Source organism: Panulirus ornatus, chromosome 35, assembly GCF_036320965.1.
Source record: "Panulirus ornatus isolate Po-2019 chromosome 35, ASM3632096v1, whole genome shotgun sequence".
NCBI lineage: Eukaryota > Metazoa > Arthropoda > Malacostraca > Decapoda > Palinuridae > Panulirus > Panulirus ornatus.
Genome location: NC_092258.1, coordinates 8,465,294 through 8,480,686, shown reverse-complemented (window position 1 = coordinate 8,480,686; position 15,393 = coordinate 8,465,294). Strand labels below are relative to the sequence as shown.

The 15,393-nt window shown below is 41.8% G+C and overlaps 2 protein-coding genes across 6 annotated transcripts in view; both read left to right on the top strand.

Annotated features, from left to right (window-relative positions):
* LOC139760126 (uncharacterized) overlaps positions 1-6,448 on the top strand; it is a 25,180-nt gene extending 18,732 nt beyond the window's left edge. Inside the window, exons 1-5 of one of the 3 annotated variants that reach the window (XM_071683000.1) lie at positions 1,807-2,180; positions 4,117-4,316; positions 4,778-4,916; positions 5,308-5,469; positions 5,761-6,448. In XM_071683000.1, coding sequence (XP_071539101.1) covers positions 2,117-2,180; positions 4,117-4,316; positions 4,778-4,916; positions 5,308-5,469; positions 5,761-5,993 — 798 coding nt within the window. In that variant the 5' untranslated portion in view covers positions 1,807-2,116 and the 3' untranslated portion in view covers positions 5,994-6,448. Of the gene's footprint in view, positions 1-1,806; positions 2,181-4,116; positions 4,317-4,777; positions 4,917-5,307; positions 5,470-5,760 lie in introns of those variants that run through there. The other 2 variants (XM_071683001.1, XM_071682998.1) reach the window with 2 other exon arrangements.
* Positions 6,449-7,675: 1,227 nt separating this feature from the next.
* Positions 7,676-14,419, top strand: LOC139760125 (uncharacterized). 3 transcript variants are annotated; one of them, XM_071682997.1, is made up of 6 exons: positions 7,676-8,367; positions 10,315-10,517; positions 10,951-11,077; positions 11,621-11,812; positions 13,020-13,109; positions 13,555-14,419. In XM_071682997.1, the coding sequence occupies exons 1-6, from the start codon at positions 8,304-8,306 to the stop codon at positions 13,578-13,580; spliced, it is 702 nt and encodes a 233-aa protein (XP_071539098.1). In that variant the 5' UTR covers positions 7,676-8,303; the 3' UTR covers positions 13,581-14,419. The 3 variants fall into 3 exon arrangements, with proteins under 3 accessions (XP_071539098.1, XP_071539097.1, XP_071539096.1); XM_071682996.1 differs by having other exon boundaries at positions 8,174-8,367; positions 13,558-13,717; XM_071682995.1 differs by having other exon boundaries at positions 8,174-8,367; positions 13,486-13,619.
* Positions 14,420-15,393: the final 974 nt, after the last annotated feature.

The following is a 15,393-nucleotide window of genomic DNA, read 5'->3' as shown; positions in this document are numbered from 1 at the left end:
AACTCTATCACCGGAAAATATATTAAGAATCGTGAAATATATATATATATATATATATATATATATATATATATATATATATATATATATATATATATATATATATATATATATAGTTGAGTAGTTCTCTACCTTACGTTGTATAATGCCTATCAACATTCCACGATATATTAGGCCCGAATTCATATATGTTAGACCTAGAAATGCCTCATTCATCATAATGAACATTATACACCATTCATTTTCCCCAGCTGACAGCTAGCTGTTACACAGAGCTATATATCTGTAGCATAGACGGACGTATCTGGTCCCCAGGATTGTAAATTTTGTGGTCTATATATTTCTTTACAATATGGCTTGGAGATTGTGGGGATCAGTACACAGACTAGCCTGGTTCTACTTCTGGCTGTCGTCCTTATGTCTGGGTCCTCATCCAATCAGCGCAATAACCTAAAAGAAGTAATAGAAGTAGTAACAGTACTAATATAGTAGTAGTAGTAGTAGTAGTAGTAGTAGTAGTATTCCATAAAGTAGAAGTAGCAACAGTAGTTCGTAAATAGATCACTTGTTAGATTTCGTGTTATATTAAGCCTATCATTAAAGTTAACGTACATGTGATTGGGGTCGAAGTTCACCTGTAGACTTGATATGCAGTTCCATGGAATGGAAACTCGAATCAGTGTCCCATTACAGCACTGAGCGTATTCAACAAAGCTCTTTCTTTGTTGCCCTGTGGAGCTCAATTCACCAAAGGAGTCACGGAGAATAAAGCCCATACCTCCTCCCATTTACCTCTATGCTCTCTGTTTCTTTCCTTACGCCTCTAAACTCTCTACCATATAATGATTTTCCTAACAGTTTCCACTGGACCATTCTTCTCTATTTTTTGTTTACGAAGCGGCAATTTACTACATTAACCTAGAAAATCTTCCATTTCTTCTCCTTCTCCTCTTATTCTATATTTCTTTAGCATCTCCCTTATGCTTCATGCAAAAGCCTGGCGTTGAAGGGACACTCATCCGTGACTGAAACCTTCCATGGATGAAGAGAAAAACTTGACAAGAAAAATCCGCTTTGTCCGCTTTTTTCCATACTCCTGCAGGCACTACAAAGACAGTGCCTGGTGATGCACCCAACACACATATAGCAATACATATATATATATGTGTGTATGTGTGTCTGTCTGTCTGTCTGCCTCTGTCTCTCTGTGTGTAAAGGAAGACATCTGAGTAAACTCTTTCTCTGTAAACACAACAAAGCTGATGTCCTGACGACAGAAGAGCCTCACTTGGGCGTGACGTCCTTAGTTACGACGTCATTTCGGTCTCCATTCCCATGGGTGTGACGTCACACTTGATGTGACGTCAAAGCCTACAGTGTTGACAAACAGACGACGGATCCCTGTGAATTTTACTTCACAAGCCGTCACCCTCGGCGTGTATCGTGCGTGCCTGTACCTTGGATTGTGTTCACTCTAAGACTTTCTCTTTCCAGTATTTTGTAATCTTTTGTAATACACACAATACATCATATTCTACCAACCCTCTGAGACAGAACTGCAAAATTTCAAGCCTCTAATTCACATCAAACGGAGGCATGAGGGTAAACCAAATTTCACAGGCGTGTGTGTGTGTGTGTGTGTGAGAGAGAGACAAAGTATTCACATGATGAGCTTCGTAACATCTGGGTGTCAAAGTCCCCCCCCCCAAAAGCAGCCAGATCCCTGGGAGTTCCAAGGACACCGGATATCCTATGTCTGGATCTTATGGCGACTGGTAATTTCAAAGTTGGATGACGGAAGACCTCTCACACTAGTGTGAGCCATCGGCCTGCGTGCGTGCGGGTGTCCACCCTTTCGCTCAGGCCCTAGCGAAGAAGCCTTTTTGAAGGTGTTCTTGTGCCATCAAGCAATCGCCTCGACAGAAGCGCATGGAGGAACAATTAACACCCCAACTCTCCATCAGGATATATACACATTAGGAGCGCATTTAGAGAGAAAGAGATAGAGGGAGTGAAAGAAAGTGACTACAGAGAGACGGAGAGGGAGAAAGAAAGTGACACTGAAAAGAAACTTGGAGAGTGTTTTTGTTAGATCAACGAGAGGCAGACGAAGAACATGAAGTCTTTGGCCTTGGCTCTCGTTCTGTGGGTTCTCCTCCAGCTTACCATCGCTGACAAAGGTAATATTACTCTCAGTGTAGTGACCAATATATGTCCCTTTTTACATCTGTACTCTCGAAGCCTCCAGGGGCAGACACTGGACTATGTATGCCTTGAAGTATGTATCGTTTGTGGATGACACCAACTTATAAGGGAGCTACTGGTAAAAGATGTATATATATATATATATATATATATATATATATATATATATATATATATATATATATATATATATATATATATATATATATCAACGAAGAGCCTTTGCTAAAGTTTCCCTCACCGCAGATCTATAGTTGCGTCGCCCCTGATTATATAGCAGAGGAAAAAAGGATAGTAATCAGAGTTTTGTATACACTGGACACACGTCAGCAGGGCCTGGTAAAGCGAGAGTGGATAGTGCTTGAGATATCCGATTCAATTGGTCTTGAGTTTGTCATTATGAATGTCGATTATTATCATTATAGGTTTAATCATTATCATTATCATTATTATTATTATCATTATTATCATTATCATTATCATTATTATTATTATTATCATTATTATTATTATTATTAGTAGTAGTAGTAGTAGTAATAGTAGTAGTAGTAGTAGTACTATTATTGTCACTGTCATCATTACTATCATTATCATTATCATATCAGTATCAGTATCATTACCATTATTACTATAATTATTATCATTGCTTTTATATTAGTAGTATTATCATAATAATCATTACAGTAATGATGATAGTAATGATGATGATAATAATCATAATGATATACATCCCAGAAAAATGACTAAGTAGAAGAATTTCTTCCCATACAAATAGTGATATATGTAATGCATATTAGGTGTCTATTCTGACTTCCTCCCCGAGTGTTGACGTCACTATGGAATGACGTAGTTATCAGACTACGTCATCTTCCGGTTCGCCACTGCATGGCAGTACATGGCATTGCATATGAGTCCCCGGAAGTACACATGAGTACATGACAGTGCGTAGGAATACATAGAAATACATATAGAGTACAAAGAAACGAATAGGAATGCATAGGAGGTGTAGTTCGAGTTATAATAAGCACTTAGGGGTATGCAGAAGTACACAGATCTGTACAATAATGGCTAGAAGACCCTGGGAGTACATGAGAGAAAGCAGGATTACCTGAGAGTACATGGGATGGTCAGTTAGCAGAAGACCAGGTGGTCTATAAGGACGTTATCAGCTGGAGGGCGCTTAATCCTATACTCCATATCTATAGAGATAGAGGCGTTAGAATGCCTATAGCTATAGTTGGACAGTGGATAGTCTAGCAGAAGGCTCCTATTTGAGACAGATATAAAGCAGAAAAACAGAAGGCCTTTATATAGATAAGAACAAGATTATAGATTAGAAGACCTCTGTATAGACAAGAGACATGACTGTAAAGCAAAGATTACGCATAGATGGAGACTGGACAGTTGATCGGATGACAACTGTACAGATGGAGATAGGTTAATAAAGTAGAAGGCATCTGTATAGATGGGTACAGGATAGTAGAGCGAAAGCCATTATATAGATGGAGATAAGATCACACAACAGAGGGGGTTTTACATAGATGAAGACAGGCTAATAAACCTAAAGGCGTCTGTGTAGTTGGTGGGAGGATTGTAGACAATGAAATACCTCGAAGTGACGCTGACTCAGTCGGAATCCCATTGTCTTAACAGTGAATTCTCAACCGTGTTTAGGGGGTAGGGAAAGGCCCACTGTTGTGTACCACTCTGAGACTTAATTACTTTCATATTCCTACTGGGTTTCGAAATCTTGAACAGCTGGTCTGTGGTTGGTGCCATTGCCCCATCAACTCTTTGGCCCAACCTACTCCCTGAGTTGACTTTATGGTTTCAAATACGCCTCCCCATCCCCTACACGACATCATATCCTCCTCCAATATAGTCTCTAAAGGCTTCCCTATTTGCCCCCAGAAGATGCGGTCTTCACTACGGAGAACGGGAGCTTCGTGCAGATAACGATGCCAAAGAATGAGTCTGTGTCCAGCTTGCTCTTCTGGACGCAGCAGACCAACGCTGCAGTCCTCATAGAGGCTGTCAGTTCCTTCGTTTACAACATCACCTTGTCTCTTCGACAGACTAACCTATGGCACTTTGCATACATCAACCAACCGGTAAGTACGAATTAGATAATGTCTAGGATACATCTCTAACACCAACTGATAGTACACTTCTCTAACACCATCTTATAGTACACTTCTCTAACACCAACTTATAGTACACTTCTCTAACACCAGCTCATAAAGTATCATATCTGTACATATGATCCATTTGTGCCCACAAGTGCCCTGAGTGTAGCACAGAAGCGACAACAGGAGGCTAGAAGGGGAAGAGGGAGAAGAGTAGGTTGGATATCCCTCCCTCCTGTATTGTAACTTTCTAAATGCAAGAGCAAAAGAAGGAGCCAAAAGAAGATCTTATTTCTTTATTTCCTCGAAAGCTTAGCTCCCAATAGTACTTCGCTCATAAAGAGAGAGAGAGAGAGAGAGAGAGAGAGAGAGAGAGAGAGAGAGAGAGAGAGAGAGAGAGAGAGAAGAGAGACACTGTCTCCACTAATTCCCGACGTCTCTCACAGACGAAGACCAGCCCACTGCAGATCAACGTCCCCTACGACAACGTCTTCATCAACAAGGCCCTCGTGAGACTCCAGGAGGTGAGGGTGTCGAGTGACAAGCTGGTCTACTGGACCTTCTGCAGCTACACCCACGCTTGTGGTAAGAACTGGAAAATTTCCTGTCCAAAGACATTCGAAAAAGTTGATTAGATTGCTGGGTTATATAGAGCCTAGAGATTAATCATTCCCATTACTTGAGGAGAGTTTTAAGAAAAACTAGAGATTTCTAACAACCAAGAGATACTATTTCTAGACGACCAGACACCCCATAGAACCACAGTCTTTCAGTTTCGGACCCCACGTTGTCCCCTATATATATATATATATATATATATATATATATATATATATATATATATATATATATATATATATATATATATATATATATATATATATAAACATTATTATCATGATTGATCGCCGTTTCCCTCGAGTGATAAAATAGATAAGAACCTCTCACTATGTCGTCCTGTATTTCTCTTCTCCAGCACTGCTTTCCCCGATCAGCAGGCAAACAGCAGAAGCCCCCGACCTGTACCTGCTAGGTCCTCTGCTGATGGTGTGTGTGCTCCTCCTCGCTACGCTGACGGGTCTGACAGCCTACGTCTGCTACAGGAGGAGAAGTGCCTTCCACCACTACGAGAAGCCAAGTGAGTTGGTTATCCCCCAGTTGCCGAAGTGGTCATGGAAATGAATTATGCTGATATGTATGGTTCCTCTCTCTCTCTCTCTCTCTCTCTCTCTCTCTCTCTCTCTCTCTCTCTCTCTCTCTCTCTCTCTCTCTCTCTCTCTCTCTCTCTCTCTCTCTCTCTCTCTCTCTCTCTCTCCCGAACCCTAACTAAATGTCTATCAGTCTACCTCATATATACATATGCATATTCATATATATACATCATCTGAAACATAACTGAAAGAATATATCGTCTCTCTCTGCACTTCAGGATGGCCTCCTCTCCCGCCCCCTGTCCCTCAAAGCATCCTGCAACGAAAGGACGACTTCCATGGCACTGTTGAGACGGTATGTGGCACCTACACGACCCCTTGCGACGACGCATCCTCGGAGCACACGTACGACGACTGGAGACTCAACGACAAGCAGCAGGCCAAGAGAAACAACGGGCAAGAGAGAGTGAATAGCTTATATGGTCTCATTCTGCCCAGCCAAGCTCCTTGAGCACGACGGTATGGCCCTTGAGCACGACGATACGGCCCTTGAGCGCGACAGGACGACCCCTTGAGGGCGACGGTACGACCCTTGAGCACGACGATAAGGCCCTTGAGCGCGACAGGACGACCCCTTGAGGGCGACGGTACGACCCTTGAGCACGACGGTACGGCCCTTGAACACGACTGTGCGACCACACGATAGAACACAACACAGAAGTGTTCTACAGCCCTGCCCCCCCCCCTCCCTCCCCCTGCAAAGGGATGTACCATCGTCCCAAGAAGTCGTCTCATTGTGACCAAGGGTCGTGCCTAAGGGTCGTGCCATCGTGGCCAAGGCTTGTATCGTGAGGGGTCGTCTCGTAGACTACAGAGGTTTAAGACCGTGTTTATCTTTACCGAATCCACTTTAAGGGGGTTATTCTGGTGATAATAATGGGATATTATACGTATATATTTATTCAATCATCTATTCATTAACCTTGTTCTTATAGTGACCTCATTACCTAAATCAATCGGATATTAACGTAGGTCAGTGGCACTGTTGATGTAAATTCCTCTTTTACGTTTTGTTATATTGTAGTGCCGATCATGGCGCATTGCTGCCATGTTGTCCTCTTGCAACGATGGTGCAGCCGTGTGTTGCATTTGTTTTCACTGCATCCAAATCCAACAAATATGACTTTAGAGGGTATTGGAACACACAAGGAAGGAGAACTGAAGGATCTTCCAGAAACAGCATAGAATCTGGGTGAGATATGTGATCAGAAATGTAGAATAGGATTCGATATAGGTTCAACAATAGCTAGAGATAGTGACAAAAACAGGATCAGAAATGGAGTCAGAAACAGAGTCGGAAATAAGGTGAGGAATAGTATTAGAAATAAGGATAGCAACAGAATTAGGTAATAAGGCTCACAAGTTAATGTGAGAGCAGTATTCTTGCTTCTCAAGCACCCACACACACACACACACACACACACACACAGACAAAGTTTATATTACGAGTAAAATTACATATCTAACACCAAGCGTTGTGTATGTTGCTGTGAGTACAACCTGAGTGCATGTGAGTATACAGGATGCGAGGGAAGGGTCTCACTAATCTTGACTCAGCGCTTTGTCGTGTTGGGTCACACATATCTGGGTCGTCCCTGGCACGACCCTCTTCTGCCACTCGCTGTGCCACTCCTTTCTGTTTGCTCTCGACACGACCCTTTCTGTGTCGTTGTCGCCACGACCCTTCTTGGTCGTTCTAGGGAGGAAACCTTCTGTATCTCCCTCGCCACGACCTTTCTAAGTCGTACCACACATGCATTCGTGGGCGTCAGACGACAAAGACTATAGGAGAACCATTCCCTCTCTCTCTCTCTCTCTCTCTCTCTCTCTCTCTCTCTCTCTCTCTCTCTCTCTCTCTCTCTCTCTCTCTTTTCCACAGCAGTTCTCTCACACAGACCAGTTCACTTTGGCAGTATGAGTCCTTGTGCCCCATCTCTTTACACAACATGGCTTAGCTACACACACACACACACACACACACACACCAGACACCCTCCCACCCCCCTACACTTAGGGCGCGAGCCCTTTGGAGGTTACAGTATCTCTTGGAGCTTCCGGTGTCTTACACTATCACTTGTATATACCATGAGTGTGTGTGTGTGTGTGTGTGTGTGTGTGTGTGTGTTTAAAGTCAGTGTCAACTGGTCACCAGAGGTGGAGGATTCGAACCGCTTCGTGTTGGTTCGATCGATCCCCAGAAAGTGAGACATGGTAAAAGGAGAAATCAGTCACGTAAGAAGGATTGTAAGAGTGTCATGGCCGCTTAGGAACTGAAAGTGATTTCAATATCTCTACGCGTGTGTGTGTGACAGTTCCACGCAAAATCTTTCGCATTCACGCTGTTCTATACTCCCTGGGCTTTCTGTGACGGACCAGAGGACATTACTCATCTACAACCGTGAAATGTAGCACGATGAAAAGTAATGTGAATTAGGAATATCTGTTTTGGAAGTGTGTACGTGACCAGTCGCCCCTGAAGGCATCGGTGAACTTGCTAACTACCGCATATTAGCCAACTGCTCGTATGCGAATAATCAACGACTCATCTCATATTTCGAGAACTTCCTTTTCATAATCACTAGGAAGGAGTTGCGCTCAGGTTCATATCTCCATCTAAGTGAAAGACGAGCCAAAATAAGAAAAAAAGAGAAAATCGTCATTTACATGGCAAAATGGGAAGCTGTTTTGGGAGTTTATGGGAGAGAATGGAGGCTAATGAATACAGTTCCATATTAGAAAGTGATGAACGTTCAGAAGACGAATGAACATGTTTATAATGGTGTTGGTGCCGCTGCTTCAGATGTTCTTTCTAATTGTTGATACAGGTAAGGGTATTTCTGTTAGTTTAGTGCTGTTCCCTGTCTGTTTAGAGGGGGCCAACAGAGTCATTGAAGCATTAGGGGGTTCATTAGAGGTAGCGAAGCAGTAGGATGCTCACCAGAGATGGCGAAGCAGTAAGGGTTTCACAAGAGGTAGTGAAGCAGTAGGATGTTCACCTTAGTTGCCCAAGCAGTGTGGGGGTTCACCAAAGGTAGTGAGGCAATAGGAGTTTCTTTAGAAATACTGAAGCACTTAGGGATCACCAGAGGTAGTGAAACAATAAGGGATTCACCAGAGGTACTGTAGCAGTCGGTGCTTCGCCAGAGGTAACGAATCAGTGCAAAGTTCACCAGAAGTAACGAAGCAGTAGGAGTTGCACACAAGGTAGCGAAGCAACCGTGAAACGAATATCTACATAGAATATCTAGTACAGATTACCATGTATGAATTCATGAAAGACTCTTGAGACAATATTCGTTTCTAACCATTGCAATTATACGTTTAGATATCTATAAACACATTATATAAGTAGCACAGAAACCATAGAGATCACGGGAGAATCAGATCCCTTTTAAGTGACAGATCCCTTTGAAGTGATGTTGTTCTGGAGATTCCGTTCTGCTGCAAGTGGTGTGTGTACTTTACTTCCAACTTATATCAATAAGCCTTCGAATAATTATCGACATGAAATCTACTAAAAAATCAACAATTTTCTGTATAACTCCTATCTCTGTTGATCATTTAGCGTACCTTTAGATTAACTGGTGTACTTGTGGATTATTGGTGAGCCTGAGGCTTAATTGGTCTACCTGTAGATTAATTGGTGCACCTGTAGATTAACAAGTGCAAATGTGGATCATTTAGTATACCTATGGATTAAATGGTGTGCCTAGTCACGTGCCTGTAGATAATAGATTGGCGTATCTGTGGATTATCTGGTGTACCTGTAGATTAACTGATGTACCTGTGGATTAACCGGGGTATGCAGAGATTAAATGGTATACCTGCATATTCATTGTTATACCTGAGGATTAATTGGTATACCTGGAGATCAATTAGTGCTAATGTAAATCAAAATGAAGAGGTTATAGATGACAATTCAAATGTTAGTCCTTTCTTACAAACACAGACAGAATAAAGTTGCTCTTGCGAGAGATATGCTGGTGGCATATTTGGCAGCCACATAGTTTGATACCGTTTATCAACAAGCATTAGAGTTATGATACTATAAGTCTTTCATTATCAATGGTTAAGTCGTGATCCCGATTTTACTGAAAGGTTTACCCCCACACACAGGTTAGGTAACGTGGGTGCTTGCCTCCTCCGTGTTACTGGTCTTAAACTGTGCTGACGAGAGATTATCGGTGTCCTTAACTCACACTGGCCATCTCATGGCGCTCCTCATTTTCTGGATCGCTTCTCCTCCCCGCCTGCATTCTTCTCATGGCCTGATAATGGCTACAGGACACCGAACAAAATAAGAAAAATCATAAACGCTCAGTACCTCTTATTGTGTTTAGTGTGGGTGTGTATCCTCGTGTACGGTTAAGGATTGAACAAACTGAAGGGCACATTCTGGCGGCGATGTCTTCCAATATTGGGTACGACACTGAGAGATGATCAATGGAAAAGAAAGGTTGCATAAAAAAGTGATATTCAACTGTTAACATGATCTCATATTCAACCAAAGATGCATAGATGATAGCATGTTCTCCAAATACACAGATACATATGTGTGTGTGTGTGTGTGTGTGTGTGTGTATGTGTGTGTGTGTGTGTGGGTATACTAGCTCATCTCCAAAGCCAGCTGCCTCAATTACTTGAATATTTGCAGTGTAATATACCCCTCATGACGTACCCCACTCCTTGCTCTGTCATATGTACCCCTCCATACGCACCACCGTAGCATCAATATCTTAGGATCTTTACTCACATTTCCATGACCTCCCCAGACGCCTACCTCATCAAGACAGAGGATGGAGCAACACAGGTCTTCACCTTACCGGATGAGCAAGCTGTAAGGCTGCTATTCTGGGTCCAGGAACCTGACACTCAACTCAGTCTGACCTACAGTGTTATGTCCTTCGAGTACTCAACATTGAACCTTACTATTTCCAAGACAGAAGAATGGATTTCTGCACATTTCTACTATGACGTAAGACTTTATATATATATATATATATATATATATATATATATATATATATATATATATATATATATATATATATATATATATATAATGTAATCTGTGTGTGTGTGTGTGTGTGTGTGTGTGTTTGCACACAGAGATAGACATATAGGGTGTCCCAAAAGAATTTACTCACTTTCTGACACTTATAACTGATTTTATTTTCAGATCCACTTGACCCTAAAAAAATTCAGTGAGTTATGGAGTGTCAAAAAGTGAGTACAATTTTGGGGGACACCCTGTAGAAAGTGATAAACAGATAGCTAGATGGAAAGATATCTTAGATACACAGATAAACAGATGGATAAAGAGACAGTGGGAGAGATAACCATACCAGTGGACGACCTTACCCTCGCCCATGTCTCTCCCCATGACTGATCTTGACCACCTGCTTCAGCGTGTGTACATCCCTGCTGCTGGTGTGGAGAAGTTCCCCACTCCACCCTCCTGGTGGGGGAGGAGAGTGAGGGTATGGAGCCAGGAGCCCACGTACTGGTACCTCTGTCGCTCCTCCTACGAGTGCTGTAAGTACGCCTTTACCACTGGGAAGAACAAGACACAGTGGGTGGTGGTGGTGAGTATAAGGTAATGACATGTAGATATGATAGGCTGGAGTTGTTAATGGGGGGAAAAAATAGTTTTTGGGTGGGTCTAAATGTTCTAGAATAGCCAGGTAGGGAGTAGCTGGCTTAGAATGTGGTAAAGAAAGACCATAGCAAGTCTATGGGTACATAGAGGGTTTCTTAGTAAAGAATGGCTCGATGTGGTTTGATGAAGGTGAATAGGTGGTGTGATAACATCATGAAGGTATGAAGGGTAAACTGTCGTATAAATATACATTATTCTTTTAAGGAGGATATCAACAAGACATGGGTTTGACTCCTTGATTATTGAGGCTTTAAGCAGGATGGTGTGAATAGGATATAGTTGATTTGATATCCTTGTGTTTAGGACCCCATAGACATTAAACCCCCCCGTATTTCGCCAGTAACACACACACACACACACACACACACACACACAGACGAAAGATGTTAACAATATGGTAACTAAAGACCTTAACACAGCACCTGGTCCACCGCCCTGGGGAACCCACCTTGCTGTAGCGACATCAACAACCACATCATCCAGGGGCCCATCACCCACAGTTGTGATCCTCGGTGTTGTGTGTGGGGTCTTGTTCCTCACTGTCCTGGCCCTCTGTGTCTACATCTGCTACGTCAGGAGGAGCAACACACTACGAGATGCACACATCCAAGGTAGGTGCTGTCTATATACTGTCATATTCGAGATATAGAAGAATATTCCCAAGAAATTAAGAACAAGCCTAAGAGCTACGAATATTCCCAGTATCCTAGAAATAAGAATATTCCCAAGAACTACGACTATTCCCTACGAATATTCCCAGTACTCTAGAAATAAGAATATTCCCAAGAACTACGACCATTCCCTACGAATATTCCCAGTACCCCAGAAATAAGAATATTCCCAAGAACTACGACTATTCCCTAAGAATAAAGAATCAGATATTTTTTTTGGCAGTCTTGTATATATGTATCGGAAGACCTCTCTTCCTACAGATAGAATGATGAATGGTGAGCCTTGTGCTCTCAAAATTATTACTGCTTCTCGTATTCATCATCCCTTCTTATCCTATGTACGACCTTCCTTCTAATCCCAATCCACACATCCTGCCCATTTGTTTTCATTTTTCTCCGATCCCTGACGCTCTCCCTTACCTTGTACTCATCAGATTCAAAGGCTATGTCATTGTACTCATCAGATTCAAAGGACTATGTCATTGTATTCATCAGATTCAAAGGGCTATGTCATCGTACTCATCAGATTCAAAGGGCTATGTCATCGTACTCTGGGACTCTCACAATATAGTTTCCCACTGTATCGAAGGGGTCAAGTCACGGGGATCAAGTCAAAGGATCATACCATTTTGATTCATCTGGATCAGTGGGCTAAGTTCCCGTCATTGCGACCTTTGATCTGCTGAGCCACAAAAATCAATACGTCGCGCTCAATCGATTTCTAGCTTCGTCCACCAACCCTATCTAACCTTCCATAAGTCAGAGAAGGTCCTGACTCCATCATGAATCATTTGTTTCATTAACAATGTGTCAAGTTTCTGCATTTTCTCTTCCATATTTGCTTTCATTCATTCATTCTGTAGATCTTTCTCTCCCCCTTTCCCTCTCGCTACCATAAGTTGATAGAATAGATTGTGAGGCTAAAACATCACGTGTAACGTCAGGTGACATGGAATGCCAAGGCTAGAATGAGTGAGTCGTGAGTCTGTTTTGCATTCGATCCATCCTAAACTGATGCATTAGAAATAGACTGAAGAAATAGCCATTATCCTCAATAATAGTCACTTGTATCCTCCCTCCTTCCAAAATCATTCGTTCCATGTTTTGGTGGTAGTTGTAGTGAGAGAAATGCACTTGTTATTTGCAGGTCAGGAAGTGGTGCAAGAGCCTATACACAGCAGTTCCAGTCAAGTGCCCCAAGATGTGGCACTTGCTACCGTCCTCCACACAGCAGAAGGTACGTCCAAGGCATCCATGTAGTAGCACATTGTACTGTGTCACATCTAACATCTTACTCATATGTATCTTGTGTGTATATGTTCCTAGATGCAAAAGGTACTGAAGTCTTTGAGTACGACGCCTTAACCCCTTAAGTACGAAGAATCAACCCTTTGCATACGAAAACTTAACCCCTTAAGCACAACGCTTTAACTCCTTAGATACGACGACTTAACCCTATTGAGTTTGACGACTTAACCCTCTTGAGTAAGACGATTAAACCCCTTGAGCACGAGGACTTAACCCTGTGAATATGATTAGTTTACCCCATGAATACGACGATTCAACCTTTTTTTAAGACAGATGTTAGAGGAATCCACTGCTTTTCATTTCAGACACCACGCACAAACGGTCGATATTTTAAGTAGTTTGATTGTTCCTTTTTCTTTTATACCATCGACCAGCAGGATGTTCTCAAGCACGTCATTGAACATCAGGGCTGGAGGCGGAGAGTGTATGTTGTGCCGGCCCTGAATAAAACCCTAGATATCACCCTTACCCTGAGGGCCATGGACCCTACAAGACACATCCTGTCCCAGCCATCACCAACATGGACCTAAGGGCATTTTCCTATCACTCCAAGGGCTTGCTGGGCCCTTACGACCACCACCTTGGCCCTTAGGAGTTACTTCGTGCAACACTAGAAGACTGTTGGCCCCTTATCAACATGGCCTTTACCACTGTGGCCCTTAGGGCTCTGTCCTTCCCTACAGACAGGGCTCCCCTGAAGGTGAGTCACAGCAAAGTTTTAATTGTATAGATTTTGAACTGTGGAACGCGTGGTTTGGCGGGCACGCAGAATGTGGAGTCTGGTGGAGTGAAGAGTGAGGCACTGCAAGGATTGTTAGTGGAATCTGTGTTCTCTATTTGACCTGGGGAAACCGTCAGTGGTGTTATAGTTCTCAATCACCTCGTAGAAATCACCAATGGGGGTTAATGTTCTCTATTTCCCCTTGAGAAACCATTCATAATACTTCTTTTGTATCCCGTAGAAACCCCATGTATATAGTATTTCGTAGAAACCCAGTCTGTATATAATAGCCGGTTGTAGAAACCCCATGTTGTGTATAATATCTATTAGAAACCCAATGATGTGCATGATAGCCAGTAGAAACCCCTTGTTATGTGTAATATCCCATAGAAACCCCCATGTTGTATAGCATATTCCGCAGAAACTCCATGTTGTTTATGATAACCTGTTGAAACCCTATGTTGTGTATGATAACCTGTAGAAACCCCATGTTGTACAAAATATCCTGTAGAAACCTATTGTTGATTTTTATTAACCCGTAGAAACCCCATGTATATAAATCCTTCAGAAAACAACCCTATGCTATTGTAGGAAACCTGGCATTCACTGAAGTAACAGCTTAGTTCAATCTACAGTCACCTAGACGGGGCTCTACGATAAGCGGCTGGTCTGCTGTGGATACGTTGGTTGTGATGTAGTATACAAGACAGAGTTCTACAGGAACCTTCCTTGTCGGAGGGAGAAATGATTTTGCTAGTCTGTGCAAAATGAGGACGTATTTCTAGTGGCTTCAGTCATTTTTTGGCAAAACCTTCTCGAGAGAGAGAGAAAAAAAAGTGAAAAAAAGAAATATATATATATATATATATATATATATATATATATATATATATATATATATATATATATATATATATATATATATATATATATATATATATATATATATATGTATATATATATATATATATATATATATATATATATATATATATATATATATAAAAATCCCGACACCACTTCTTCTTCAGATTCTTGGGAGACATTTGCATAAGAATAGGCAATAAATATTGGGTCGACTGCTTCTTAGGGAGTCATGGAACTGACCTGGTCTATATCTTCCACGAGTGACTCTACAGACGGGATGAATTCTTTTGTGTATCCTTCCCCTTTCTCTTGCCAAGGGTCAGGCGTGTCCTCGTATATACCTCCTACCCATGCAGATGAATCACAGAAGGCCATGGGAGTGAGGAATATATCTTGGCAGCCACAGGGAAAATGAAACAAGGGAAATAGCGAATATGTATAGAAAAAAAAGTATGAAAAAAGAAAATATATATATATATATATGAACTCCAAATCAGTTCATTTTTTCCATGCTACAGATTGTAGCGCAGCCTTGAAGATGCAGGAGACCCGTAAATCTGGTTTTAATGTCAAGCATATCATCAAATGTATAAGTTAATGTATGATGTTTATGAATGTAATTATT

Bases quoted from the DNA above. Each gene is read 5' to 3' on its own strand.
- LOC139760125 (XM_071682995.1), top strand. From the start codon at position 8,304: ATGAACATGTTTATAATGGTGTTGGTGCCGCTGCTTCAGATGTTCTTT. The intron at 10,518-10,950 runs GTAAGACTTTAT...CACCTGCTTCAG, and splicing joins CTGCACATTTCTACTATGAC to CGTGTGTACATCCCTGCTGC. The intron at 11,813-13,019 runs GTAGGTGCTGTC...TGTTATTTGCAG, and splicing joins ACGAGATGCACACATCCAAG to GTCAGGAAGTGGTGCAAGAG.